Source organism: Daphnia pulicaria, chromosome 10 (genome assembly GCF_021234035.1).
Source record: "Daphnia pulicaria isolate SC F1-1A chromosome 10, SC_F0-13Bv2, whole genome shotgun sequence".
NCBI lineage: Eukaryota > Metazoa > Arthropoda > Branchiopoda > Diplostraca > Daphniidae > Daphnia > Daphnia pulicaria.
The window spans coordinates 5808214-5834313 of NC_060922.1; the positions used below are offsets into that span (position 1 = coordinate 5808214).

The 26100-nt window shown below is 41.8% G+C and overlaps 7 protein-coding genes and 1 long non-coding RNA gene across 10 annotated transcripts; 7 read left to right on the forward strand and 1 right to left on the reverse strand.

Moving 5' to 3' along the window:
• Nucleotides 1-3323: 3323 nt before the first annotated feature.
• On the forward strand, nt 3324-8477 carry LOC124314883 (larval cuticle protein LCP-22-like). Of its 2 annotated transcripts, XM_046780298.1 has the most exons (4): nt 3324-3477; nt 3540-3661; nt 3729-3966; nt 8058-8477. In XM_046780298.1, the coding sequence occupies exons 1-4, from the start codon at nt 3469-3471 to the stop codon at nt 8073-8075; spliced, it is 387 nt and encodes a 128-aa protein (XP_046636254.1). In that variant the 5' UTR covers nt 3324-3468; the 3' UTR covers nt 8076-8477. The 2 variants fall into 2 exon arrangements, with proteins under 2 accessions (XP_046636254.1, XP_046636253.1); XM_046780297.1 differs by lacking the exon at nt 8058-8477 and having other exon boundaries at nt 3325-3477; nt 3729-4468.
• LOC124314880 (endocuticle structural glycoprotein SgAbd-3-like) lies at nt 7353-8477 on the forward strand. Its single transcript, XM_046780295.1, has 3 exons — nt 7353-7504; nt 7621-7751; nt 7820-8477. The coding sequence occupies exons 1-3, from the start codon at nt 7496-7498 to the stop codon at nt 8073-8075; spliced, it is 396 nt and encodes a 131-aa protein (XP_046636251.1). The 5' UTR covers nt 7353-7495; the 3' UTR covers nt 8076-8477.
• A 1273-nt stretch (nt 8478-9750) lies between these two features.
• On the forward strand, nt 9751-10857 carry LOC124314881 (endocuticle structural glycoprotein ABD-4-like). Of its 2 annotated transcripts, XR_006911291.1 has the most exons (4): nt 9751-9878; nt 9947-10080; nt 10195-10568; nt 10842-10857. XR_006911291.1 is itself a non-coding variant. In XM_046780296.1 (3 exons), the coding sequence occupies exons 1-3, from the start codon at nt 9870-9872 to the stop codon at nt 10439-10441; spliced, it is 390 nt and encodes a 129-aa protein (XP_046636252.1). In that variant the 5' UTR covers nt 9751-9869; the 3' UTR covers nt 10442-10658. The 2 variants fall into 2 exon arrangements, 1 of the variants encoding a protein (XP_046636252.1); XM_046780296.1 differs by lacking the exon at nt 10842-10857 and having other exon boundaries at nt 10195-10658.
• A 4749-nt stretch (nt 10858-15606) lies between these two features.
• LOC124314990 lies at nt 15607-17141 on the reverse strand. Its single transcript, XR_006911463.1, has 2 exons — nt 16093-17141; nt 15607-16024 (listed from the first exon to the last, which is right to left on the reverse strand). It is a non-coding gene; the product is annotated as an uncharacterized LOC124314990 (long non-coding RNA).
• A 63-nt stretch (nt 17142-17204) lies between these two features.
• On the forward strand, nt 17205-18037 carry LOC124314854 (endocuticle structural glycoprotein SgAbd-4-like). The gene is made up of 3 exons (XM_046780258.1): nt 17205-17298; nt 17396-17559; nt 17640-18037. Exons 1-3 carry the CDS (start codon nt 17290-17292, stop codon nt 17935-17937), a joined length of 471 nt encoding a protein of 156 aa, XP_046636214.1. The 5' UTR covers nt 17205-17289; the 3' UTR covers nt 17938-18037.
• Nucleotides 18038-19853: 1816 nt separating this feature from the next.
• On the forward strand, nt 19854-20681 carry LOC124314863 (endocuticle structural glycoprotein SgAbd-2-like). The gene is made up of 3 exons (XM_046780272.1): nt 19854-19934; nt 20023-20201; nt 20272-20681. Exons 1-3 carry the CDS (start codon nt 19926-19928, stop codon nt 20534-20536), a joined length of 453 nt encoding a protein of 150 aa, XP_046636228.1. The 5' UTR covers nt 19854-19925; the 3' UTR covers nt 20537-20681.
• Nucleotides 20682-21291: 610 nt separating this feature from the next.
• On the forward strand, nt 21292-22207 carry LOC124314877 (endocuticle structural glycoprotein SgAbd-1-like). Its single transcript, XM_046780292.1, has 3 exons — nt 21292-21402; nt 21529-21680; nt 21774-22207. Exons 1-3 carry the CDS (start codon nt 21394-21396, stop codon nt 22027-22029), a joined length of 417 nt encoding a protein of 138 aa, XP_046636248.1. The 5' UTR covers nt 21292-21393; the 3' UTR covers nt 22030-22207.
• Nucleotides 22208-22716: 509 nt separating this feature from the next.
• On the forward strand, nt 22717-25855 carry LOC124314648 (cell wall protein RBR3-like). Its single transcript, XM_046779905.1, has 3 exons — nt 22717-22809; nt 22902-25246; nt 25310-25855. Exons 1-3 carry the CDS (start codon nt 22798-22800, stop codon nt 25602-25604), a joined length of 2652 nt encoding a protein of 883 aa, XP_046635861.1. The 5' UTR covers nt 22717-22797; the 3' UTR covers nt 25605-25855.
• Nucleotides 25856-26100: the final 245 nt, after the last annotated feature.

Sequence of the window (26100 nt, forward strand, 5' to 3'; positions counted from 1 at the left end):
TTCTTTCTTTTTGTTTTTTTTCCCCGTCAAAGTTCCATCCATCGAAGGAAAGGGAAATCCAAAATAGTCATCATCAGGTAATTTTGCCCTCGAGGCGAAGATTATACGCAAGCACAGCCGGCGGAGGCCGCCAAAGTAAAAGTTGTGACGCCGCTAAACTTTGATTTCGAAATAATAGTAAAAAACATTTGGCGCTCGGAAACTTTAATAAAACTTATAAAAGTTAAGATTTTATAAACGAATTCTGTTAGAATTCAATGTGATTCCAGAAGAAATCAATTTTTTTTCGTCGCAAGTTCACGGGAACCTGCTGCTCATGTTTGAATCGTCCGGTTAATAAAAATGTCCTTGAAGATCCTGTTTGAAGTGCGTCCAAAGTTGATGGCCTGTCTTTCATCATCATCATCTTCTTCTTCTTCTAGCGCTATAGTTCCTTTCTCTTCTTCTATATACGTCCGTGTGTCGATGTTTTGAATGCAGAAGCACACAATCACGATATTAATGGCAGATCGTGCCGAATTTTTCCCTCTCACTTTTCTCATCCTTGAGTCAATCAGCCCACAACCAATTGAATTTTTGCCATTTTCGAATTTGAACTTTTTGTTTTAAAAAATGCGCACTTTTTGGACGGCAATCAACAGCGACGCCAGACGTCAAACGCGTAACTTTTAAACTCTTAAATTTGATTCGATTTTAAATATTACCCGACTTAAAACGCGTAATGGGTTTGCAATTCGACGCGGTTATTTCCTCTGCACCATTAGTTAAATTGGTGCCGCCGCCGCAGCAGTTCAAACATACAAGCGGGAAAACTTGAAAAAAAAAAAAAAAAAAAAAAAATGGAACCTCCAAATAAAAAATATTTTTTAACGGGCGATAATATGCTGCGGTTTTAATATTTTAGGGGGTGGTTCAAAAAGCATGTTAATACTAAACAAACTGCTGTACGGTGTACTCACGTACACACACACACACGTCGATAAATGCGTGTGCCGTCAACATAAAAGGAAGGTAAGATTTTCTCGGTGTTCAACAAGGTGCAGCCTGCGTCAAGGTCGAGGTGGCATATAACTACAGTCAAATGTTGTGGCCGAGTCCAGTCGGATAAACATCTTTTTCACTCTCTTGTGATGCTCAAACGATTCCGAAGGACACTCTACATCCTCTTGCCTTTTAAAAAAGACCCTCCGAAGTAAAAGAAAAATGGATACTATACATATGCCTTATCACACATGTTCTCGGTACCCATCGCTTCATTTGACACGTACAGAGAAAAACAATAAGCACAATTGTTATTGCTGTTACACGCGAGAAATATCTTCTCTCGGGAAAGGGGAGAAAAGAAAAACCGACCGTAAAATTTGTCGTCGGGGGTTTTTCTTTTCTTTTCTTATGGTGGTGGAATGTTGACTCGAGGAGAAAGTTGTTGACTTTAAAAGGACATTTGTTTTTTCTTCTTCAAGAAGAGAGATGACGCGGAAATGAAAGCTTCTCTATGTGACACACCGGGGTACAAAATATTATTAACTATATTTTTGGCTGACAAATTTGTTCTGTTGTTGATAGTTGGCTTTGTACTTCGTCGGCGACTTGTGTATTTACCCACACAAAAGTGACTCTTACATGGTCAGGTTTGGCATGTGGGAGCGACAAGCCATTGTTATTGCATCATGCAAACGAATAAAGAAATCGGAATCGAAACTTTTTAAAAAGATTAGTGTCATTACGTTGGCTAATGAATCTATTATAAAGAATGGGGGGGGGGAAGTCAACCGAGCAATTTAGCAGATCATTGGGCAATATCAAAAGATCTCTATCGATATTTGAATTTAAACGGTCTTGATATTATTGTTATTGGGAGACTATTCTTTCTTCTCGATCGGACGATTGGAAACACCTGCCAGTTTCTTTTACGGCCGTTTTTTACGGGAGAAGAATGAGGGTAATTAAACACTTTGATTGCGCTGTTATCTATAATCATACGGCCCCCGTCTCTATTAATCGTTTTCCGATAGTCATCTCGCTGACACCGGCAACCTCCTACAACTTCCATGGAAACGTTACGACACGGGGGAGACATTGACAGGTGATTCGGTTAACGTGTTTCAACATTTCCAAATGGACAGACGGGACTGCGGGATCGAATTCGACTACTAAGACGGGATTTCCAGATATCAACGGGTGTCTTTTGTTTTGAGCATGGTAACAGTCGAAAATAAGGAGGATTGATTATTGTACCCAAGGTTAACTGAAGCAACATCCTTGTTGCATTCCAAATGAAACAGCACTTCTCTCTATAGCTGAACGCTGTGTAGAGAGCTGCGGCTGGAATATGAATCGGGAAGTGAATGTCTTGCGGATGCAGCAGCTACTACATAGTGATGGGTATATTTTTGTCTGAAAATAATCTTTTCGCTTAAAATGTTCAACTTCCACCAAGGTTGTGGTGCTGTGCATTTCGGCAGAAATGCAATAAGGAAGATGTTTTGACCAATCGACAACACTCCTTCCTCAAGACACATGTCATTTTAAAAAAAACGAGGGGGAAAACAAATTTGGCGCTAAAGAAACAACCGGCGGGAAATTTGAAAAGTTCCAAGAATTTGAAAAACGACCCGGAGTGAGAGAGCAGCACAAGAGATGAATAATAATGATCCGTCTAATAATAAATTAACAGACGAAGAAGAAGAAGAAGAAGAAAAAGAAAAAAAGTAAAAGTAAAAGTGGACGGGCTTCGGGATTGACCCTGGATGGTGTTGATGGTTGCCCTAGGGTAGGAGAAGAGGAGTGTCGTTTCTCTAGATGTTGCTGTTTTGATTGCCTGTTTGGATATAACGAGAAATATAGCGAGAGAGCCGGGCAATCACGTCACGTGTTGCTATGAACAAACGTGAAACCGAATGCCACACCACATCGTTTTATTCTTCTTCTTCTTCCCAGTCTAAATCTTCCCTCTCTCTTTCTTCTAATACCAAGAAGAATAACATGGACCTCTACCAAATACCCCTCTCTCCCGGCCTCCTTTTTGCTTCGGCTAACAGTTAGCGGTGGGATTATAGACTCTAACCCACCACACATATACGTTATGTACACACCTCAAAGACACGAACATAAAACACAAGTTGAAAGGCCACGAAAGACGATCCGAAACGAAAGGCGTCGATGTGAATTTCTGGCACAAAAGCCAACTCGCATAAAAAATCGAAGAAAAGGGCCAAAAGAGCGACTCCCCACCCACACAGACGGGGGCAACGAGTCGAATCCTCTTCTTCGTCTACCGAATTTGATTCTCTCTCTCTCTCCTTCTAGCACGTGTGTGTAGAAAGAAGAGACTGTCTACATAGTAAATTCATGGCCTATCGTCGGAGAGTCTGAGGTATATAAAGCGGACCATCGTTCGATACAAGACACACACAACATTCTCTCATCAACCGAGAAAATATCCCAACTCTCCTCCCAACACTCATCATGAAATTCGTAAGTTTTTCTCCATCAACTCAAACTTAATTGGAATTTGAAATTTTTATTTGACTCAACAGTTGGTATTGATCGCTTTGGTTGCCGTCGCTGCTGCCGCACCGGCTAAGCTCGATGAGGACAAACCCATCGAGATCATCTCATCCAACAGCGAAATGAACGCCGATGGAAGCTACTCTTTCGAGTAAGTTTTTGCAGCAGTGCTCGCAAAAGTTCATCTTCTAACTAAATCGTCTGAATTGTTCCAACAGTTTCGAATCCGCCGATGGCACCAAAGTTTCCGAGAGCGGCAGCCAGAAGCAAGTCGGACCTAAACCCGAGGATATCGGCACCGTCTCCAAGGGATCTTACTCCTTCACCACTCCCGATGGCGTCGTCTTGACCGTCAACTGGGTTGCCGATGAAAACGGTTTCCAGGCCACCGGTGACCATTTGCCCACTCCTCCCCCCATGCCCGAGCACGTCGTCAAGATGCTCGCCGACTTGAAGGCTGCCGGTCTTCTGTAAACCAACCAAACCCCATCGACCTAGCCAAATGAAAAAAAAAATCCAAAAAATTGTGTCTACCTTATAAATAAAATTGTTTTTCCATACACAAAACCAAACGTTGAAATGGAATCGAAAGTGATTGATACGACCAACAAATTGTAAATAGCCCGCCCACTACCACCGCACGCAGTTTTGACATCCCTTTTGGCTAATACCCAACACAACTATGCAATTTAGCAGTGAAAAGAATCCTCCCTTTTTTTATTTTTATTTTTTTAGTGTTCCTCAGAGGATCCATCTAGTAAATGATTTAGGGACTTTTGCTCACCAATGGATCGCAAACGTGTGAAACCATTTTTTTCTAGCTTTTATATTTTTATCTTTCGATTTTTCCTTTGGTTAATTGGGACATTTTCGTTGTGTTCATTTGATTCGATTGAAATTTTAATTTCTATAATTCATCTTTTTCAGTAAGAAATACAAGTAAACGGTTCCAACCATTGCAGTCGAGCCGTTTCACTTTTTTTTTATTTTTGCGCCCGTTTATTCTTATGGGGATTTGGAGAATTCTCCCACGTTCAATGGAGGACCTCCGCAGACGATGGCGGGTCGTGAGCCGAGAGAGTTGACGAACCGACCGAGTTTGGTATCAACAAGACGGCGACACATTAATATCATTACACGGCAGTTTTCTTCTCTCCTTTTCATTCGCTAAAGAAAGGGGAAAACACGACGTCATTCAGACGTTCACCCCCCCCCCCCCCCCCACAAAAGGAATCATAATGTCTTTGGTCCAAAAACAAAATTTCAGTCGAGAGTCTCATTGACCTTTTTCGCCAAAACGGGAATATTCGATCGTTGCGATCCTGTGGGCCCAGATAATTACGTAAAATCTTCTCTTTCTCTCTTAAGAAGACGAAATGTAATTGGCTTTCAGCCAATAAATAAAATAACCAAACGAAAATTAAAGATTTATGGTAATTACATTTACGAGACGAGGTCGTCACGAGAGCGCATCTTCTTCTTCTTTGCGTCTGGCGATGCTCAAGGACGACCCTGGGCCGACCAGTTGTAGAGAGAGAGAGAGAAAAGAGATGGGATCATCTGAGTTGCGCACCTTCGAGGCTAAACAGGTTTTTCACTTTTCCACATTACAACAAGACAAGAAAGAAAGAACAAAAATTCCCTGTTTTGTCTTGTTGTGATTGTTTCTTCCATAAAAAGAAGTTTCATTCATGATGATTGGGTGGTCGATTACGTGCACGATATTACCCACGCTATACAGAGAAATGTTCACCAACAAAATAAAATGAAACTTTTCTACTTCACAAATCTCTTTTCACTTTTCGCCATATTTTTCGGTTTCAAAAAATCGCGGGGATCAGACGTACGTGAAATACGGCGGCGGCCCTTATTAACAATGGTCGACGTCTGGGTTAGTAATAATACGATTTGAGAAATGAGTGAAAGGGGGCGACCGACCAAGAGGATTTGAGGTCCGGTTGAGTCACTGACTAGCGTCGCATTGTGGGTCGAAAATTGCGCAAAAGTTGAATTTAAGCAAACAAAAATAAATAAAATAAATACCGTTAATAAATAGCTACGACGACGACAACAACAAAACGGGGATTCGCCAAGAAAAATGAAATGGTAGGGCGTGTTTTTTTCAAGCGCGAAGGATATAATAATAACAGGTGAATATGCAGATGGTGAAAAGAAAAAAGGGAAAACACACCACTGGCCCAGTAGCCCACAGACAGCGGCGGAGATGCGCATCAACAAATACTAAAAAGGATTTGAGAAATAGAAGACGAATATAAATCTTTTTCTTTTTAATGCGCCCTGGCTCTTGCGACCTCCTTTTTTTAGATTTCTGTGCATAGCCATTTATATAATCAATTCACTTGTATTCAACATCTTTAAAATGTTTTTTTTAGAAAATTCCAATATGACCTAATACGAGTCCGTTTATCTGGAAGAATGTGGGGATGTAGAAACTGAAATGCTTTTGATTGATCATCGTGACGTTTCTCTCACCTATGCGCAACATAGGGCTGGAATTTAAGCGGCGGCTATAAGCGCAGTAGCGCCATTTAACCTTGACGTCCGCCTCCGCCATCATCATCAATCCGCTCCTACTCCTCCTCCTCCTCCGCTTCTCTCCGGATGCGTAACGTGTCGTTCTATCAATGTTATTGGGAAATGACAAACTACACAGTCTTTGACATCTTTGTTCGACTGTTCGTTTGCCTAACATGCGAACCAAAAAAAAAACAAAAAAACAAAAAAACAAAAGCAAAATTTTGTTCGTGCGAATCGGCCAAAAAAAATACGGCGGGAAAAATTCAAATCGCGTCCGGTGTTAAATGATGCCTGTCTCGCACGCAGCGGTGACTGCCGTATAAATAAATTACCCGGCCATAAAGCATTTTGCTGTGCGGCCCTGAGGATATTTGTACCAGTCCATCTCTAATGGCAATCTAATCCTATATGCACATCCTTTTCTCTAGCTCTCGTCCATTTTTGCCCATTATTATTCAAAACATCCAAATAACAATTTAAAAAAAAAAAGAAAAACGACGAGAAATGCGAAACCCCCAATCTCCTAGTTCTTCTTCTTTCCCAGACTACTGCCATCATTTTGTTCGCCTTTTTCTTGTTTCTCATCAAAAGCCATTAAAATTCGATTTTTAAGGAGATTCTCTGCTGATGGTCGTCCTCCCATTCATCACTTTAAATTCTTTGCACGCCCGTCGCTGTTTTTGTTTTTCTTTTCTAAAGTTTGTTTTTTAGTTCACCCCGGTGCAGTGAGTCGTTTCCTTTCACTTGTTGTTGTTTGATGTGCTGTGTGCAATTTTAAGCATTTTGGCGTCTCTATCAGCTCTATGAGCTTAGCCCATTTCCTACTGCTGTGGATGATGCTTATTTTTTGGCGTGAGAGCGTGAGTGGTCACGCCCTACAGGTAAAGAGGATCGTGTTTTGTATATTTTAACTCACCGGCAAACCAAGCCAAAGAGCGAACGAATGGTTGGCATGTCTGAATTTCGGTTCAAAAAGAATGTCAGCACATGGAATAAAAAAGAAAAAAAGGATAAAAGATGAAAGATAAAGACATGATGGCCGGCATTGGGGCAAAGGCAAACACGAAAAAGGAGAGAGAGAAGAAAAAAAGAAGACGAAGCAAATGAAGGTGACTGGAAAAGGGAAGACGACGAAAACAAAAGCAGGCGCGGGATGGGCCAGCGTGTATAGCATAGGGAAAACATACCCGGACAAGTGCCTCCTCCTCCTCCCCGAGAGAACTAAAACGAAAAGAAAAACAAAAAGGAAAAGAAAAAAATAAAATTCTCTGCCCGTCGCGTTGAACTGCAGCAAACCTGAGAGCACCTGTGTGTATATAAAAGGAGGAACCGTCCGATGAGACCGGCAGTAGCTAACCGCATCCCCTCTACACACTGACCAAAGCACCAGTGCAAAGTCTTTGCTCTTAAGGAATCTCTCAGCTTCGTTCAAATCCCCCAAACAAAAATGAAAGTCGTAAGTTTCAACATTTTGTTATTTGGATCCTTTTTTGGTTTTTTGTTTTCCTCTTTTGATATTGCGCAGTCAATTTGTAACGATTTCGATAATATCCTGTGATTTTTCGCATTCAGTTTATTCTCGGAGTTTTCTGTGGTCTCTTGGTCGCCTGCAACGCCGCTCCCGCAAAATTGGACGAAGTCAAGCCCATCGCCATCGTCCGCTCGGCCAGCGAGAACAACGCCGATGGCAGTTACTCGTACAGGTATATTTTCAGAACGACCAGACTTATCATTTTATATAGTACATCTAATTCGATGTGATGCCTGGCAGTTTTGAGAGCGAAGATGGCACCAAGATGGAGGAAAGTGGCAACCAGAAACAAGTCGGACCTAAGCCCGAAGATATCGGCACCGTTTCCCGCGGATCTTACTCCTTCACCACTCCTGATGGCGTCGTCTTGACTGTCAACTGGGTTGCCGATGAAAACGGTTTCCAGGCCACCGGTGCCCATTTGCCCACACCTCCCCCCATGCCCGAGCACGTCGTCAAGATGCTCGCCGACTTGAAGGCTGCCGGCCTCCTGTAAACGATTCCAAATTTCCATCCGAACCGACAACTGGAATATTCACCGGAAACAAACAGCCCATGATGTAAATATCGACCGATCGGATGCCAAACAAACACGCACATCGTCCCACACAAATATTTCCCATTTCGTCTCTCCTTGCGACTTTCTTTCGGCGTTGCCAACGGACTTGTTCATCGGTCGTTTTGAACATTATTTCACCCATTTTTCTATAGGCTTTTTTGATATCTTAGCTGTACACGCAAAACCCAAACAACAGGAACAACAAAAAATTCGGTCATTGTTACTCGTATCCCCCCATATGACTACACATAACCCCGATTTATTTTCCATTTTCTACATTTTGTGTCAGAAAGAAAATACAAACGACAACATTTTTCTCTAAGAAAAAAACCAACTCAACTCGGACGTTTTCACTTTTCCTTTTATTGCTTTGTTAAAAATCCTTAAATCGGAGGTCCTCGGAGAAATCAAATAGTAAAAAAAGGGGAAGAAGAAGAAAAAACGAATTCTTTGAGTCAACGTCGTAAAGACGAACCAACAGATAACTGCCGTGTTTTGTTTTGTGGATATCCGAGACCGCGCAGCCAAAATTCCATTTGGCCATATGCTGGTTAACAGCTCGGCGAAGGAGAAAAAAAAATCCTTATCGCAGATCGAGCAGCAGAAGCAGCAACTTTTTGATAGCCACACAAAGTTTTTCAATTGGAAAAAAAAATGCCAAGAGATTCATTCGAGTGAAGCTCAAAAAAGAACGTCTAGAGAACAGAGTGTGTGGTTGTATCTGGCCCGGCGAATGATTTATTACATTAAGGAGGGACAAAGCAGTAAAAAAGGGAAACTACCGAATTTGATTGAAAAATCGGGCCACCATACAATAAGAATCGGTGCGTCTGTGTAGCAGCAGACGTGAAGACAGCAATGTAATAAATACAGCGTGTGCTACTTGTAAAATGGTAAAGGCCGTCACGGAAAAGGCAAAGGACCGGTAATTCAACATCCAGAAGTGGATGCGATGATATCGGCAAATGTCACCCGCATTTTTATCGCGTCATAATAGAAGGGACGTGCATTCTCATATAGTGGCTGAAAATCTGAAAGGCAATAATTCAGCGAATTTATCGTTCAATTTGATTTCCCTCAAGGTATGGATATCTATTCCTTCCTGGTGGTCTGCGGCTGGCTTTCTACACGGCCACACATTTTGTATAGAACAGAAGACACTATCACAAAGTTATAAACACATCAAGGTCAGGTGAGAGAGTCAAATACCACAAAGTCCAGAAGAAATGCAGTTGAACTTTGAAACAACAACTGTGATTTGAATCTCGTAAAAAAACAAGAATTCTCCCGGACGTTATTAAGTTGGCCACAACCACACAACCCAAAAGAAAAAGAAAGTATAGATATTCGGATATCATTAGACACATTGTCGGACATTCCTAATATATGTGTCTGTATCCCTATGGCAGGGAATCTAGGAATGTCTTATCAATGGGCTACTGGGCCAGGGGGATAATGATATGATGATATCTGTCGCCGCAGGTGCTAACCCCGCCGTATTATAACCAACCTTTCCCCCTATAATCCCAAACATGTTCTGTGTGTATACTTGTACAAGGCAAAAGGAGGAAGGAAAAAACAGAAGCAACGCGATGGCCTATAAAAAGGGCGAACCACTTCGACTAGACCAGCAGTAGGCCTAATCGACCCTGTCCCTTTACACCACTGACCGATTTGGCTCTTCTATTACTTTCTTCTAGCCCTTAAACAAAATTTAAAAAGAAAAAAAAAATGAAAGTGGTAAGTTTCCCCCCTACCTACATTCTTGCGGTGGTTTTCTCTTGATCTTCGCTGATGTGTGTTTTCAGTTCATTTTCGGAGTTTTCCTCGGTCTACTGGCCACCGTCTGGGCCGCTCCCACCGACAAGTTGGATGAGGTGAAACCCATCGCCATCGTCCGTTCAATCAGTGAGAACAACCCTGACGGCAGTTACTCGTACAGGTGACCTAGAGAGCCGAGATCTCATTTGCATAGACGTGTCAATAGCTGAGACTGTAGCGCCAGCGCTGGGCCATCATGATATGTAATAACGACACGCTTTTACGGCGACGACAGTTTCGAAGGTGAAGACGGAACCAAGGTCGACGAGAGCGGCAATCAGAAACGAGTCGGACCCAAAGCCGAGGATATCGGCACCATCTCAAGTGGATCTTATTCCTACCTCTCTCCCGATGGCACTCCAATCAGCGTCGTCTGGACTTCGAACGAGAACGGATTCGTGGCCACGGGTGACCATTTGCCAACTCCTCCGCCGATGCCCCAACATGTCGTCAAGATGCTCGACGGCCACCTCGAAAAGTGAATGTCGTTGGCGAAGCTCAACCATACCAACACCCAGTCTTGATAATTGGCTTGTTACTAACACAAATGTATAGATTTAATTTTCGTTTTCACTAATTTAGTGTTGGGTGAACGGTTGTAGATGAAAGGTTTCGGCCAGCTTGGAAAAGATTTCGCAATTTTCGATTGATAAACTTGAACGAAGAGGTGCCGATAGGTCCCTCTTGGTTACAACATTTTCTATAGTTTTCTGTGTTACTTTGCTTGAAGTGTTAAGTTAAAAAAATTTGAATTTTGTTTACCCACAGACAAAGTTGTTAGATACAAAACAAGCCTGATCTGCAGTCGTTTTACCAAATGAACAACCACTTCCTTTGGTTATTTAAAAAAACCGTGACTGAGTAAACAAAAATAGCAAACAGGGAAAACAGTTCCAGTCAACCGCCTAGCTCTGGAATAATCGTACTCCGTCCTTAAAGATTTACAATCAACACCAGATAATCAAAAAGGAAGAATAGAGAGTATTTTTCCTACCTTTATGCCCGGGAAATACGGCCAGGCATCCACTTTGGCTCCATTCGTTGAAGAGGTGCATCCAGCAGGCAGGATAGGAAAAAGGGGGGCCCTCGTGAATACCCCCACACTCGCATGGGTGTACACGAGGACTTTTTAAGAAAGGGGAAGAAGAGATAGGTAATTCGGACCGACATCAGTAGTTTCTCCAGTCAAACGGGATGCTGTATATCTAAATGAAAAATAAAAAATTGGTTACGAAAAATTTTGACAAAGCAACAAGTAAGGAAAAGTTGAAAATGAGACAGTGGCTAAACCCTGTGAGCGATGATACTGAGATTGTTGATGACAGGTCAATACAAGAACAAGAAAAACTGGCATATCTGGCCTTGTTGTTACGCTGTTTCAGATCTCAAATCTGCACCAAGGTGTGATGGTTACAGTGCAAACAATGAAAAAAACTGCCATGACAGGGGGCACACATGATAAATGTTCCTCAGGCAATAACATTTCACGAATTTGTAACAAGTTTCTTTTCTATTGGAGCTCCCATATTCATTTCATTTGTATTTTAAGTTTTTTTTACCTGCCAAACCGCATGGAATGGAGAGCATGAAGAGCTGCGACACCAGAGTTCAGACTTCAGTTCACACGAATCAAATTTTTGTAATTTTATCTGTTGCAGATTTTATTATTCGTGCAGCACTGCAGCCACGTTACCAGAAAAGTGATCGTTCCATTGTCTTTAAACTCTTTATAATCTTTTTTTGAAGAACTTGACTTGCCTTTTTCGAAACTTTTGAACAAAGGAAAGCAGACGACACTTATCTTCTAATTAGTCATGCATCTAAAATATCGATTAATTATTAAAAATCGACGAAGTTTCTGTTTATTCTCACTTTTTTTTTATTCTCTTTCAATAGAAACAATTTGAACATAGAAAATTCTTTTACCCTCTGGTTTTATTCATCTCTTCAGCAGCCCAATGCTTGGTCATTTCCTTTTTTATTCCGTATTCGATTGCTTATCTCCCCTATATACATAATAGCTTTTCTTCCTTTTTGCCAAAGCAGAAGCCAGATAGAGGCTCTAGCAAGAAGCATCTCTCAATCTAAATGCGCTTGCCGGGTCAAGCGCATCTTGTGTGCACAATAGTTGGCATTCTCCAGTCTCCACAATGTGTAATTCCTTTGGGTTTTCTTCGCTAAGGGAGGACAGCTAGATCCGTTGATCCGTCGTTAAGAGATGTCCCGAGCGATTTGCATATGCAATCTGCTGGAAACAAAAGGGACCGTAAAAGGAAACGGTTTCAAAGAAGAAGAAAGTAGCAACGCAGCAGACAATATAAAAAAAATAAAATAGAAAACTCTTAGGGATTTCCGCGAAAAAAGATGGATGGATCCTAAGAAACTTCGCGCATTCAATACATAAAACCGTCCTAGCATATCAACTCATCTTTTCTATTCTTATACTGCCCACAAAACGTCAAAAAAACGATAAAAGTTTGAAACAATCCACTTGTCTGACATATTAACCCACTTCTTTTGTTGTTGGTGTCACCAGCCCTTCAGACTGGGCCTTGTTGCGCTGGCGTGATGACCGGACATGAGCTTGCGCAATGTCTTAATAATGGCGTGAATGGTTATCTTACAGCAGCAGCGGAATGATTACAAGTGGCAGAGTATCTCAACCGCACCGTCACCTGTTGCGAATCGCGTTTCGCACGATCGAACCCGCGCTCAACCCAACGAAAGCGCGACCCGATTCGCATATAGAAAACTCAATTGGAAATTTCAGCTCTCGCGTCGTGTCGTTCTACGCCATAAGCGCCGCAAAAAAACAAAAGCAAAAATCAGTGAATAATTCGTAATCATCCTTCCATGACTTTCTTTTCTTTCTACTATCTCCCATCCCCCGTATCCCGTCGAAACTAACGTGAATCAGCTAAAAGGAATGCGCTGACTGCTCTGTCGCAACATAAGCCAATGAATCGCGAATAATTAAAATTACATTCCGCGCCCGTCGCCGTCAGTTGCGATATTGCGATACCATCGATGTTTAATTACACCCACACCACCTCCTTACGGCGAACGAGACGAATAACCTAGTGGCCCAGATAGTTCTCGTTCAGATAACCTTGTCAATAACCAACTATTTGATTTGGTTCCCGTAGATATTGTACGTAAGTGCGTCTGTTGCAATTAAATCTCGAAATTTCATCATTTAAAAAGTTATCAGATTTTTCCTTCAAACTCAAATATGCGGTGGTTATGCACATGTTAAGAGATAACAAGAATAAATGGGTTTTTGCGCTCGCCCGCACTTTCTGTTGCTAAACTGCCAACTGTGTCAAATACCTGGTAATATAAGCACACACGCCCATATTTAGAATACCTATAATGCAAATGCCGGTCGCTAAAGACGTTAATCTGCTGCCTTTTTTTAAATAGGAAAACTCTATAGAGTGTAACTTTGTATTAAGGTCAATAGACTGTCCACTATATCAAACGATTTCTAGGCATTATTGGACATCAAGGTTTTTCTCTTTTTCTTTTCATCCTGTTTATTGACTGCCGTCACGATCGCCGAGGTGAATCTCCGCTCCATTCGCTCTGGGCGACTCTCTCCTAGACATGTCTAAAGGGGTTAGAATAAAAAATGAAAGTATGGGTGGATTATTTTCTTTTCCGAAAAAACAAATAATCAAAGAGAATTGTACAATAAAAAAGAAAAACGATGGCTACCACTCATGCTTAATTAAGTTACGGCATATAATCCGATATTCCGATGGCGTTCATCCTACATTTTCACTTTCAAAAAAAGCGAGTGGATCGTGGGTCCAGTTCTGACTGCTATTTTGGTTGGCACATCCGAAACAGGTGTTCTGGTTTCCAAGAATTGTTTAACAAATCGACGGACGTGATGTCGCCTTAATTGCGGTGATAACCTTTTTTTCCCATCATCAGTTATTCCAACAGAGAAATGTAGATAATATCATTTCAGTAGTTTGACTGTTACAAAATGCAATCAAATGTTTATTGACTCTGCTGGAGAGATCGTCTATTTGGTTTGCTATCCCATCATCTGTGCGCGGCCCGTTTTGACGTCATCGCAGAGAACACCCACAGCGCTGTAGTTACGAATCCGACAATGACAGCCAACAATCGAACAGTTTTTTCTCTCTCTCTCTTGTTTGGCAAGTGAATGGCCACTCCTTCGTCTCTTCCTCTTTTCTAATGTGTGTACATCAGTATAGCCAATTTTGCCTAAGCTATGGGCACTCCTCCCGTCATAATAGCGTGCATCATGCAAGCGGAAGCTCTCCCCCAAAGTCAACCTCCTGCTGTTTGTTGCCCCATCACTTCAAGGGAAGAAAGTTGCCCGACAAATCACATGAAGTATTATTATAATATTATTGGTAGATTGCTGGATGACTAGCCCGTAGCAGATAAGAGAGAAACCAAATGGAAATCCTGTTGGTTACGAGATCCTTTCATTTGATAAGCAGGTCGTGTATGCATTATATGAGACAGCAACTGTTTCCCTGCTGATCAAATCGGACCTTGACTAATGTACTAGTTAAAAAGCCCACCGAGTTATTACATTCTCGCTCCAACGGCCGTGAAACCAGCTCGCCGCCGTTTAAATTTGATGGGAAACATGTAGCGCAAATAATAATGGTCGCGCGGTATACCGCGATGGAATTTGTTTGTTTGTTTTCTCATTGTCTATAGCTGAACGCGGCGCATAACCACGTTTGACATTGAGAGCATTGAGTCGAATTTTGGAATGATTACTCATTGTAACGAGTTGGCTGTGCGCTGTTTGTTTACGATTTGCAAGGATATAGCCGACAATAAAGAAACACGACGCCAATCGCTGATATGATTTTGATTGGCAACACGGCTGGCTGATTTATTCATGACTGGATTTTTCCCGGAATCAGCGGTTTTATTTCTTTGTTTTTATTTCGCCTTTCTGCGAGGAATATTATATATAACGGCGACGCAACAGACGACCTTCGCCTGAATTACTATACACTATATGCAGAGTGTGGGAACGTCGTCGCCATCAACACCGTAAACAAATCGCAAGTGAACGAGTTTGTACACGCGATTCGTGGCACGTCAGCCATCGAAACTGGAACGGAATCTTATCTTATTGGTATTTCATTTTGGCGAATATTCAGCAGTCACACGATGTCGCAAGATATTGAAATGAATACATATCGCTCTAGGAAACTGGTTTACTAGATTGGAAAAGAAAGTTTCTGATAATTAATGAATTATTCTAGGTTATTTTCGTTTTCGACGGGTTTTCGATAGCCAATGAGGTGCGATATTTTGCGTTTCGCCAATCGACCCACGCTGTTACACCTCTTTTTTTTATTTTACTGAAAGAAAAAATCCGCACATTCACATTGCCCTAAATATCCGAGATGTGGTGAAATGCGCTGTAATAAAAAACAACTCACAAACAAAAAACGATTTTGTAATAGGTTAATTTTTGTTTTTTTTATTTGAACGCTGAAATTCCACACTCGATTTGACCGAATTACCCTTTTTGAATTTGCGAACCCCCTTCCTCGTTTGTCCTAATAAGACATTAAAAGCGTGGGGAGAAAAAAAAAATTCTGAAAACTCGGACGAATTTGACTTTCTCTTTCACAGTTCGTTTCGGCGAAATGTAACTTATTGTGCAGTAGATTGGTACGGCGTGTAATTTATTCTGACGTATAACCTTGCTCGCAAACCTGCACCCTGTCCAGTATAGACTAGAGTGATCTAGTTTACCTAAGTGGATAGGCATTTCTCCAATACAATGTGTCGCAAAACGGGTGCTCAAGTCAGGAATGATGGATTTCTTTTGTGTTGGAATACAGACACAAAAAAAAAAAAAAAAAAAACAGAAAACAAATGTAGGTCACAAGACATTTTCCATGGTACTGTGTGCATCGACATCACGATTCACTAATACCGGATATGGTAATATAATCCCTAGTTGAACTGCTGTTTCACGAAATCAGACGGTAAACGGCTTTTCGGTTGTAATTCGTCGGTGTGAAAAGGTTGCAAGACCACCGAAAGAATAACTGGAAACACGGAGTTTTCCGAGAAATAAGTGAGACGTGGCCGACCAAAGTTAAATCGAAAGGTGAACAACTTACAAAACGTATAGGTACCTGACACGCAGTCAAGTATATCGACAGTATATCTATAGTAAAATGTCAATGGGTCGCTTGTACCAGACCTTTTGCTTCCTTTTGGGAAAACTGCGGAGTAAAAACGCTTCACATTGTTCACGCGATTCACGAGAGAAATAAGAGAGAGAGACCATCGACATGTGCGGTGGGAAGAAATGTCTTCTTCCAGAAAACTTTCTCTTCCCTGAGCTTTACATGGGGAAAAAAGACACTGATTGAGGGTAAAGATAGAAGCTCGCAGAGTGACGAAATACCAAGTTTTATTTCTTAAAAAAAAAAAAAAACCTATTTACGTCACCCGACATTATACTCGTACAGCATTATTCCGCTTTGAGTAGCTTCATTATTATAAGAACTAGAGAAACTTTGGGGAGAGGAGAGAAATCCATCAATTATAATCCCGAAAGTATGCGTAACATTCCTGCACAACAGTTTCCTGCACAATAGACTTTCCAATCGCCATATCTTCCGCGTTCTTTGGCTTCTGTTGCGTGCCTGTCCCTCCCCAACACTAACGCCATCGTAATTTGAACTGTTTTGGGGACGACTCAGCACCAACCCACTCGATACAAAAAACAAAATTCGTGATGACTCAGATGGCTTCAAAGGTCAAAACATGCCATATATCTTACGAATTGGCTGGGGTGGTGACATTTCTTTTCGAAAGTGTTAAAACACCATTTGCTTGCCTCAACGGTAAATAAGTGACGAATAATCAAACGGGGGAAACAAAAGTCGGCGCGAAGGTTAACCTGATTTCCAACATACTGTTATACTACGAAGTTAGGAGTTTTTTTCACCTTTACATGGAAATTGCGTGTTCTATATCCGGCACTTCCTGTTTTTCGTCGTCTTTCTTTGAACTGTCTTTATTTTTCAATATCAAACGAACCTGATTTCGAATTTCGCTGTCACCTTCCTACAGGGGTTTTCCTAAAATGTAGCTTTGACAGTGTGCGAGACGCATTTGATTCGATTACTTTATTTAGATGTAAACTCAACGAAAGTTCTCAAAATAACGAAACGGAAAAACAAAAGCATGACCGTCAAAAAATTCGACGGAAGTTTGGAGTGCAGTTTAGCAGTATATAAGGCACCGGGACTTGTGGAACAAATACATTCATTCCAAACGTTTCCCACAGTCCAACATTAAAATGCAATACGTAAGCACTTTTTCATTTAATCTCTGATTTGAACCATTGAAGAAATGGAATATAAAATCAACGGAACTGTCAATTTTCATTTGTTAAATTATTCTAGGTTGCTCTTCTGTCCTTCTTTGTTGCGGTTGCTATTGCTGCTCCGCTGACCCCAGTTGAAAATGCCGGAGACGCCGCTGTAACTGAAACAATTATGACAACGACGACTCCCATCCCGATTGTAAGACAAGAGATGACAGTCGAAAACGGAATCCACAAGAATAGGTAGAATAATAGAAAAACACTTAACGATGGCACCAATAAAAGAAATAATCAAAAAATTTGTTGCAACCCAAATGGCGCAGTTTCGAGACCGGGCACGGCATTGTGGTCGAAGAAAGTGGCAGCCAGAAGCAAGTTGGAATGTTGCCTGAAGAAAGCGGTGCCATCTCCAGTGGATCTTACTCCTATACCAATCCGGACGGCTCCGTGATCACCGTCACTTGGGTCGCCGACGAAAACGGATTCAAAGCTTCTGGTGATCACTTGCCAACTCCTCCCCCGATGCCCGAATACGTCATCAAGATGCTGGCAGATATCGAAGCTGCTAGAATCGCAGCCGCAACTGATGCTCCAGCTACTGAAGCTGCCCCTTCTTTGTAGTGTAAACCAAATTGATTCCTTTTTTTTTGTCTCAAAATTGCCAAGTTGATTTGCAATCTGTAATTAATCTGTTAATAAAAACTCCTTTCATTACTTCAAATACTCAAGTCATAAAAGTGTCATCTATATTGACTCCTATAAAATTTGGCTTGCCAATCACGTCATCCAATCACGACTCAGCACCAACCCACTCGATACAAAATTAAAAAAAAAAAAAAATGCGTGATGGCTTCAAAGGTCAAAAACATGACATATACCTTCCAAGTTGACTGGGATGGTGATATTCCTTTTGAAAGTGTTAAAACACCAGTTGCTTGCCTCAACGATAAATAAGCGACGAATAATCAAGGGGGTGAAAAGTTTGCGCGAAGGTTAACCTAGCTGTTTATCCAGCATACTGCTTATACGCAGTTACGATAATGGATAGTATTGTTTTTCACCTTTTACATGGAAAATGGATGTACACGGTGCACTTCCCGTCTTTTTCGTCGTCTTCTTCGAAATGCCTTATTTTCAATAGCAACTAACACCTCCGATTTCGATTTCTGTCACCTTCCTGTAGGGGTTTTCTTATTGTTGTTCCTACCATGAGCGACACGCGTTTCATTCGATTATGTTATTTATAGTCTTTACCGAATAAAAGTTGCAAAAATAACGAACCAGAAAAACAAAACATGAAGGTCAAAGTTCAGTAGTATATAAGACACTGGGACTTATGGAAATAGATTCATTCCAAACATCTCCCACGGTCCTACATTAAAATGCAATGCGTAAGTATACTTTTTTCGCTTAACCTCTCACAGAACCACTATAATTAAGGAAAAATTCAAATGAACTGTCAATTTATGTTATGAATAGGCGGTTCTTCTGTCTTTCTTCGTTGCGGTTGCTAGTGCTGTTCCGCTGGCCCCAGTTAAAAATGATGCGAATGTCGCCCTAGCTAAAACAACGTCGACGACGACTCCCATACCGATAATAAGACAAGAGCTCAAAGTCGAAAACGGAAATCACAAAAATAGGTAGAATAGAAATCACTTAACAATGGCGGCCCATAATCACAAAATTTGTTGCAGTTTCGAGACTGGGCACGGCATTGTGGTCGAAGAAAGTGGCAGCCAGAAGCAAGTTGGCAATTTGCCTAAAGAAAGCGGTGCCATCTCCAGTGGATCTTACTCTTATACCAATCCGGATGGATCCGTGATCACCGTCCATTGGGTCGCCGACGAAAACGGATTCAAAGCTTCTGGTGATCACTTGCCAACTCCACCACCAGCAGGCTGATATTGAAGCTGCTAGAATCGCTGCCACAACTGCTGCACTCCGGCTGAACCTGCCTCTTTTTTTCCAGCTGATAATCGGCTCGTTATTTTTCCTTTTTTCTTCCAATTGGAAACTAGATTCGCAATGTGTGTAGTTACTGTTAATAAAAACTACTTTGTTGTTACTTGAAATTCTAAAATCATAAAAATGTCATCCGTACTGACTCCTAAAAAGCTCCGAAAATTTTTGTTTGGCTTGCCAATCACGTGTTCTGTATGATAGTGGTCTACGTGTTAATGACAAATACTACCTTAACGTTATACGCATATAAATTAAAAGAAAGTTTTGACAAAATGATATAAAATATTGTACGACATTTGATCAAAACTGCCTTCGATAACGATCGCGAACTGAATTTAGTCGGATATGGGCACCTTTATCAATATCGAAACAATGACGAGCACGACAGCACGTCAAAGAGATTGCGCACTCTTTTTGAACGGTATTTAAAATGCGCATGGAACATAACAATCGTGATCTCTTCCACACACACAAAAAAAAACAGCTTCCTGTTATATCGACATTTTCGTTAACCTGAACAGGAAATGGGTCATGCGCTCGTCATCGTGTCGTCACAAATTTCGAAAATCAGATGCAGTAGACTTGTATATAAGACACAGGTTAGATGTTAGATAGACGCACTCAACTTCCCACAGTCTTACGTCAAAATGAAAATCGTGAGTCTTTTAACTTGTCGTTAACTTTAACAAAAAAAAAATAACCTAAACGATCTTAACCATCTTAAATTAAATTTTTGATTTCTAGTTTGTTGTTTTCGCACTCTATTTTGTGGCTGCTGGCGCTTCTCCACTGGGTTCAACCTCCGATACTCGTGAACCTGTTAGAACTCAAAATACCTCAGAAGTTTCAATCCCCGACACCACAACTTCTATTCCAATTCTGAGACAGGATTTGGTTATAAATAATGGCTCATTCATCAACAAGTAAATATTGTCACGCTCTCACAGACAAATCAGAACATTAAAAAAGTTTTTTTTTTCTTTTACTTTGCAGCTTTGAAACTGGGCACGGCATCGTCATCAATGAGAGCGGCAACCAGAAACAAATCGGTGACGGAAGCGGGACCGTTTCTAGCGGTGCTTTCTCATTCACCAATCCGGAAGGAGCCGTTATAACCGTCACTTGGATTGCTAACGAGAACGGGTTCCAGGCCACCGGCGACCATTTGCCCACTCCTCACCCCACGCCCGAGCACGTCGTCAAGATGCTCGCCGATATGGAAGCTGCTGCTTTACACGCTATTTCCACCATTCCATGAATGTAGAAAATTGGTCAAGTGTTTGCCTTTTAATACACAACTCGGGGACGGAATTCTCGTTTCCTTTCTTTTCTGGTATACTTCGACTCCTGATAATGTATACCGTGTTTTATCAATATAATGCAATAAAAGCTTTTTATTTTTATTCAAAGATTTGGTTTTTATGTTTGCAAATTCCAGCTGCGGCGGACCGTGTGCTGATTGTTTCAAATATTTGCATAAGTCATCAAATATAAACTCAAAATGAAAAGAAAGTCTGCTGAAAGAAAGTGGATGTGTCTGATATTTAGCTTTCTGTCAACTTCACAAGGATACACCTATCTGTCTGGATTTTTACTTTTATCCCCTTCAAAACATGGCATTCAAACATGATTGACGTTTGACGAATCATCTTAAGTCGATAGCGATCATATAGCAGCGAATGCTATTAGCGGAACAAGTAAAACGGGAGGAACATATATACAGAGGAGAAGAAGACCGAAAAGATCTGATACGGATGACGATGGCCTTGTGTCAAACGTTTTAAGTGATTTTAGTGAAAGTTATGGTTCTCGCCATCAGCCATCTAGTCAACCCTCTCTCCACCCATGTCGTACCCGTATGTGCTGCAGACGATTGCCCCGTTCTCCTTCCGTGAATTCCGTTTTTGTTTTGGGATGTTTCTTTCCATTTGCCAACTATGGATATAGTTATTAGCTTTCTTGAAAAAAGAGCTATACTAAACTTCCCTTTTTCGATCGCATTCGCTGATAAAAACGAGTATAAGAAGACCACGGAGGAACCAGCACAAGTCACAGAATCTTCTTCTTCATTCAAGCGAACAACAAGTTCTACAATCCCCCCACAAAACATCCATCATGAAATTGGTAAAAAAAAAAATTCGATTGTTTTAAAATTCTTAGTTTATCTATTCGTTGAACAGAGCGAGCGAGAAATAATTTGGTTTACAATTTATTTTTCGCTTTGTGAATTACTATTTCTATTTTTTATAGTTGATTGTCGTTGCTCTCTTTGCTGTGGCTTCCGCTAACACCTTCCAAAACCCGTGGTCAACTGCAAGAGTATTGAAAATCGACGATGAAAAACCTGTGGCCATTTTGAGATCTGCCAGTGACTTTAAGGACGATGGAAGCTGGAGGCATAGGTATGTATCAATTTAGTAAGCTAATAGAACTAGTTAATAGAATCGCATTTCTCAAACGATGTCCTGATTATGTCCTGCGCCTATGTTGTATAGCTTTGCCAGTGAAGACGGAATTCAGGTCGAAGCCAACGGATTCCAGAAGCGCGTCGGACCTAAACCCGAGGACGTTGGTGCCGTTTCTCGCGGATCTTACTCTTACACTTCTCCGGAAGGATTCCTCATCACCGTCAACTGGGTTGCCGATGAGAACGGATTCCAGGCCAAAGGTGACCACTTGCCCGTCGCTCCCCCCATGCCCCCGCACGTCGTCAAGATGCTCGCCGACTTGAGAGCCGCCGGTCGTCTGTAAACACTTTTTCGATTTCAATACGATTTTTCAACGACACTTAGCTATTACCTACCCCTTTTTACTGACGATTCAAGATGCCTGCCAATTTCACAATTTTGAAAAAATCAGACAAATAACTGTGCACAAAATGTACCATACGTTGGGATTAATGAATAAACCATGACGGCATTTTTAACAACTCCTTTTAACGTAACAAAAGTTATTTCCAGTCCGAGCGCAATTGAAGACGTGTTCAAAATTACATACTGCAAGACTGCTAATTGCGGTTCGAAAACAACACCTAGCACTGTAATTTCAATTGCTATTGTGCATGAGTTACTTATTTAAAAGAAACCGAGAGTTGAAGTGTCGCCGAATAATTAAGTCTCGTGTGTGTTGGAAGAGCTGTCAAAGCCCTGCTGTGTGTGTGTTGAGTGAAAGTCCTGCGGGTAAGGAAACCCTACACTAAAAAGAAGAGAGCAAGAAACAGCAGCTTTTACCCAGTGGGGGAAAGTTTGCAAATTAGAGGGAAAAAAACAAAAATCATCACAATCTGGAGTCCACCAGTTCTCAATTGCTCGAATCAGCACTGACAATGTGACAATCTAACTGTTGCGGTTTAGAAAACGAAACACTTCCCGAACGAAGTGTGACCTATAGAGACTTATTACAATGACTCCCATGGTAGCAAAAATGTCACCAAAGTATAAAAAGAAAAGAAGCGACATCGAAACAAGTCAGAACACGTCATTTGTTCCAACAGACTAGAAGTATTTTCTCCTTTCCAGCATGTACTTACTGGTAGGTGCAATTTCATTTCCTTCAATTCAATTCAACATTTAACGTTAACTAATTTCAATTCTGAACATTTGCTTCTAATCCTCACATTTCAGTTGGTTATCGCATCATGTTTGGTGCTGACAGCAACAAATGGCTACAGCTTCCAAAGACCAATTAGACCTTCAATCGTGCCCATTCAGACTGCTTCCCATCCCAAACCCGGAGGATATGCAGCCCAACAACAACCCTGGACTTCTGGTAGCGTCGGTGTGCATTCCGCAGCTGCAGGAACCCGAAATCATCCAACATTCAAACAACCCGTTGGACCCGCATCAGGTGTCAGACCATATTTAGCCACTCCATCTCAAATTGCAGCACCTTCCAGTGTGTCCAAAGCGCAAAAGCCCGTACCCGTAAGACCCTACCCTTACCAACATGGCCAGCAACAACAACAACAGGGTCCCAAAGGAGTCGCTTCTTTCCAATCCAACAGGCCTTATCCGTCTCAAGCTAATACCGTGGTTAAAACAGCGCTACCAAAACAGCCCGATAGCGGGAAAAGCGCTACTTCACAGGCTTATTCAGTCGCTTCTTCACAGGCCCATCCAGTTGCTACTGCACAGGCCTATCCAGTCGGGCCGGCAGTTGGCTCCAACCATGTCCAGCAAGTAAAAGGTGCACCAACGGGACCCGTTCGAGCCGAGGCGTCTTACCAAGTAACAACAAAAAATCCATTGCCACAGCGCTGGATTCCTTCTTACGGCGGTCCTCAAAATCCTTCATCACAACAATCTAGCTCATTACAAGCTACTGGCGGTTATCTACAGCAGCCTTCCAAGAAGCCAACAGGACACGTATCCAATACAAAAAAGAATAATAAGGAAAAAGAGAACGAGAGTTTCAATCCGTACCGCGAGCCTCCATTACAAACTGCTTTTTCAACAACTCGTAAACCCATCAGTCAAGCAACAAATGTAAAGCCCAACAGGAAAAACCCTGGCGAAGTACCATCAATCATCCCTCAAACCATTTCACATTCTAATGCGTTACCAGCAGCCAATAATTATCAGATTCATAAGAATCCAACCGTGTCAGAGGGCCCGTCAAAAGCTGGCGCATTAGCACCAGCATCACAAACTCACAATTATCAGATCCCCAAAGCCAGCGTCCCTAATACTTCATCTCAATCAGAATCAAGTACCCCGTCATCAGCAGCCCTTAATGCCCATCAAAAGCCCGAAACATCTTTAGCACCCGGAGAAGGGGGAAAATACCCGGCCCATTCCGATGCTGCTGCTGCTGCAACTAATACTTATCAAATTCCGAAACCTTATTCCACGCCGTCTGCGGTAAGTGCACCTCAAACTCAGCCGCCGCAATCGACTAGTACCACGGAGCACTACCAGTTCTCCCATCAGGTGAAAGTCTCCACCGAGTCTATTGTTCCCCAACAATACGAATCGGAAAAAGTGAAAGAAAGTTTTTCCGATGAGAGTAAGGAAGCTCACTACAAGATTCCTCCGACTGAGACAAAATCGACTGCTGACGTAGCAGGAGACGCTGACTACCAAGCCCCGCAACAATCTGCCTATACTGTAGAAGAATCTGCCAAATTGCATTCGGCGGAGCAGACTCCGCAAAATGAAGCGACAAATGGAGAAACTTTAGAGAGCGTTAGTGGGTATCAATATGCTCAAAATGCTGCTACAACAACAACAACAAATCAACCCAGTTACCAGACTCTGCAACCTGTTGAAGTGCCTTCAACTAACCCACTGACTGTCCCTACAACTACTCCGTTTTCGTTGCCTTCCTTCGACGGTTCCGCAATCCCCAAATACGTCTTGGGTACATATTCGCCTTTAGTTTTGCCTGAAGATCCTCTACAGTTGGCTCATTCAGCTTACGGTGTAGAGCAATTGGGTGTTGAGGAACACCAGGATGCGCCAGCACAACCAGCAGCAATTCCACCGCAATCAACGGGAAGCTATGGAGCTCCAGCGGTTTCATTGGACACCATAAAAAATCTTCCATTATCACAGCAGTGGGGCTACTATTCAGCAGAACCTTTCCAACCCGCGTCTGTTGAGATAAGCCAATCTGATATACCGAGTGGCGCTCCGGGAGGCGGCTACCAGTCACCGCAAACATCGGCGACAGCAGAAATTAATAATCCGGCACCTGCTTACGGGTTTCAACAATCTGCCACTGCTCAGCAAAATAATGGATACCCATCCAACCAACAATCCAGCGCCGGATCTGAAAATTCTTACGCGACCTTCAAACAAACCGCGAATGCCGCAATTGAAAATGCATTCAGTAATCAAAGAACTTCATCATCCGATGAAAATGTTGGAGGACGTAGTCACCAATCTTTTGATGATAACGTCAATAAACCACCAGTGGCCACTCTAGTTTCGGAAAACGTCCTCAATGAAGACGGAAGTTTTTCCTACAAGTAAGTGAGTTGTTTCTCATCATAAAAAATAAATTACTGATGTTGTTATTCAAATTGATTTAGTTACGAAACCGAAGACGGTATTAAAGTGGAAGTAAGCGGAAATCAAAAACAAATTGGAGCAGATCCTGAAAACAGCGGTACGGTTTCGAAAGGATCGTATTCGTACACCGCTCCAGATGGAGCAAAAATTTCAGTCAATTGGGTGGCTGACGAGAATGGATTCCAGCCAACTGGAAAACATCTCCCCACACCGCCTACTGTTCCGGATCATTCGGTTGCTCAGAGCTCGGTTGGTGGCAAAACAGCTGGAAACTCGGTTCCAGCTGAATGGGGTCAATCAGCTCACGCATACTAAGACGGTTATAGTGTCAAGTGCCGGTTTGCAGTATAGACAAAAACAAAAACATAATGCAATGCTATTTCCAAAGGTATAATCATTCATTCCATTAGATTAGCGTGTTTTTAGCTCATATGAAACTAATGTTTATGTCTTTTCAAGTGTAACATTTCATCTTACCGGATTTTATGTTTTGTTAAATGGTTCTGAATTCTATTACTGGGTTAAAAACCTCTCAACTGTGACAATACAAAAAGTTAATGCAAATGAAACGCTCCTTCCGTCGTCCTTTTTCACAACTGCTTGCTGGACATTGTTTGAAGGGTTTAAAGTTAAAATACTTTAAAATTTGATGGTTTCCCATAGACAAAGTTGTGAGGTACAAAACAAGCCTGATCTGCAGTTGTTCTACAAATGAGCATCGACATCCATTGGTAATTTTTTTTGTAACCTGACGACTGACGAGTAAACAAAAATGGCAAGAGAAAACAGTTCAAATCAACCACCTAGCTCT

What these genes read in the sequence shown, in the direction of transcription:
- LOC124314877 (XM_046780292.1), top strand. An exon ending in GATGGAAGCTGGAGGCATAG is followed by an intron (nt 21,681 to 21,773) that starts GTATGTATCAAT and finishes TATGTTGTATAG; the next exon opens with CTTTGCCAGTGAAGACGGAA.
- LOC124314881 (XM_046780296.1), top strand. An exon ending in GACGGCAGTTACTCGTACAG is followed by an intron (nt 10,081 to 10,194) that starts GTGACCTAGAGA and finishes CGGCGACGACAG; the next exon opens with TTTCGAAGGTGAAGACGGAA.
- LOC124314648 (XM_046779905.1), top strand. An exon ending in GACGGAAGTTTTTCCTACAA is followed by an intron (nt 25,247 to 25,309) that starts GTAAGTGAGTTG and finishes AAATTGATTTAG; the next exon opens with TTACGAAACCGAAGACGGTA.
- LOC124314880 (XM_046780295.1), top strand. An exon ending in GATGGCAGTTACTCGTACAG is followed by an intron (nt 7,752 to 7,819) that starts GTATATTTTCAG and finishes GATGCCTGGCAG; the next exon opens with TTTTGAGAGCGAAGATGGCA.
- LOC124314863 (XM_046780272.1), top strand. An exon ending in AATGGCTCATTCATCAACAA is followed by an intron (nt 20,202 to 20,271) that starts GTAAATATTGTC and finishes TTTACTTTGCAG; the next exon opens with CTTTGAAACTGGGCACGGCA.
- LOC124314854 (XM_046780258.1), top strand. An exon ending in AACGGAATCCACAAGAATAG is followed by an intron (nt 17,560 to 17,639) that starts GTAGAATAATAG and finishes CAAATGGCGCAG; the next exon opens with TTTCGAGACCGGGCACGGCA.
- LOC124314883 (XM_046780298.1), top strand. An exon ending in GATGGAAGCTACTCTTTCGA is followed by an intron (nt 3,662 to 3,728) that starts GTAAGTTTTTGC and finishes TTGTTCCAACAG; the next exon opens with TTTCGAATCCGCCGATGGCA.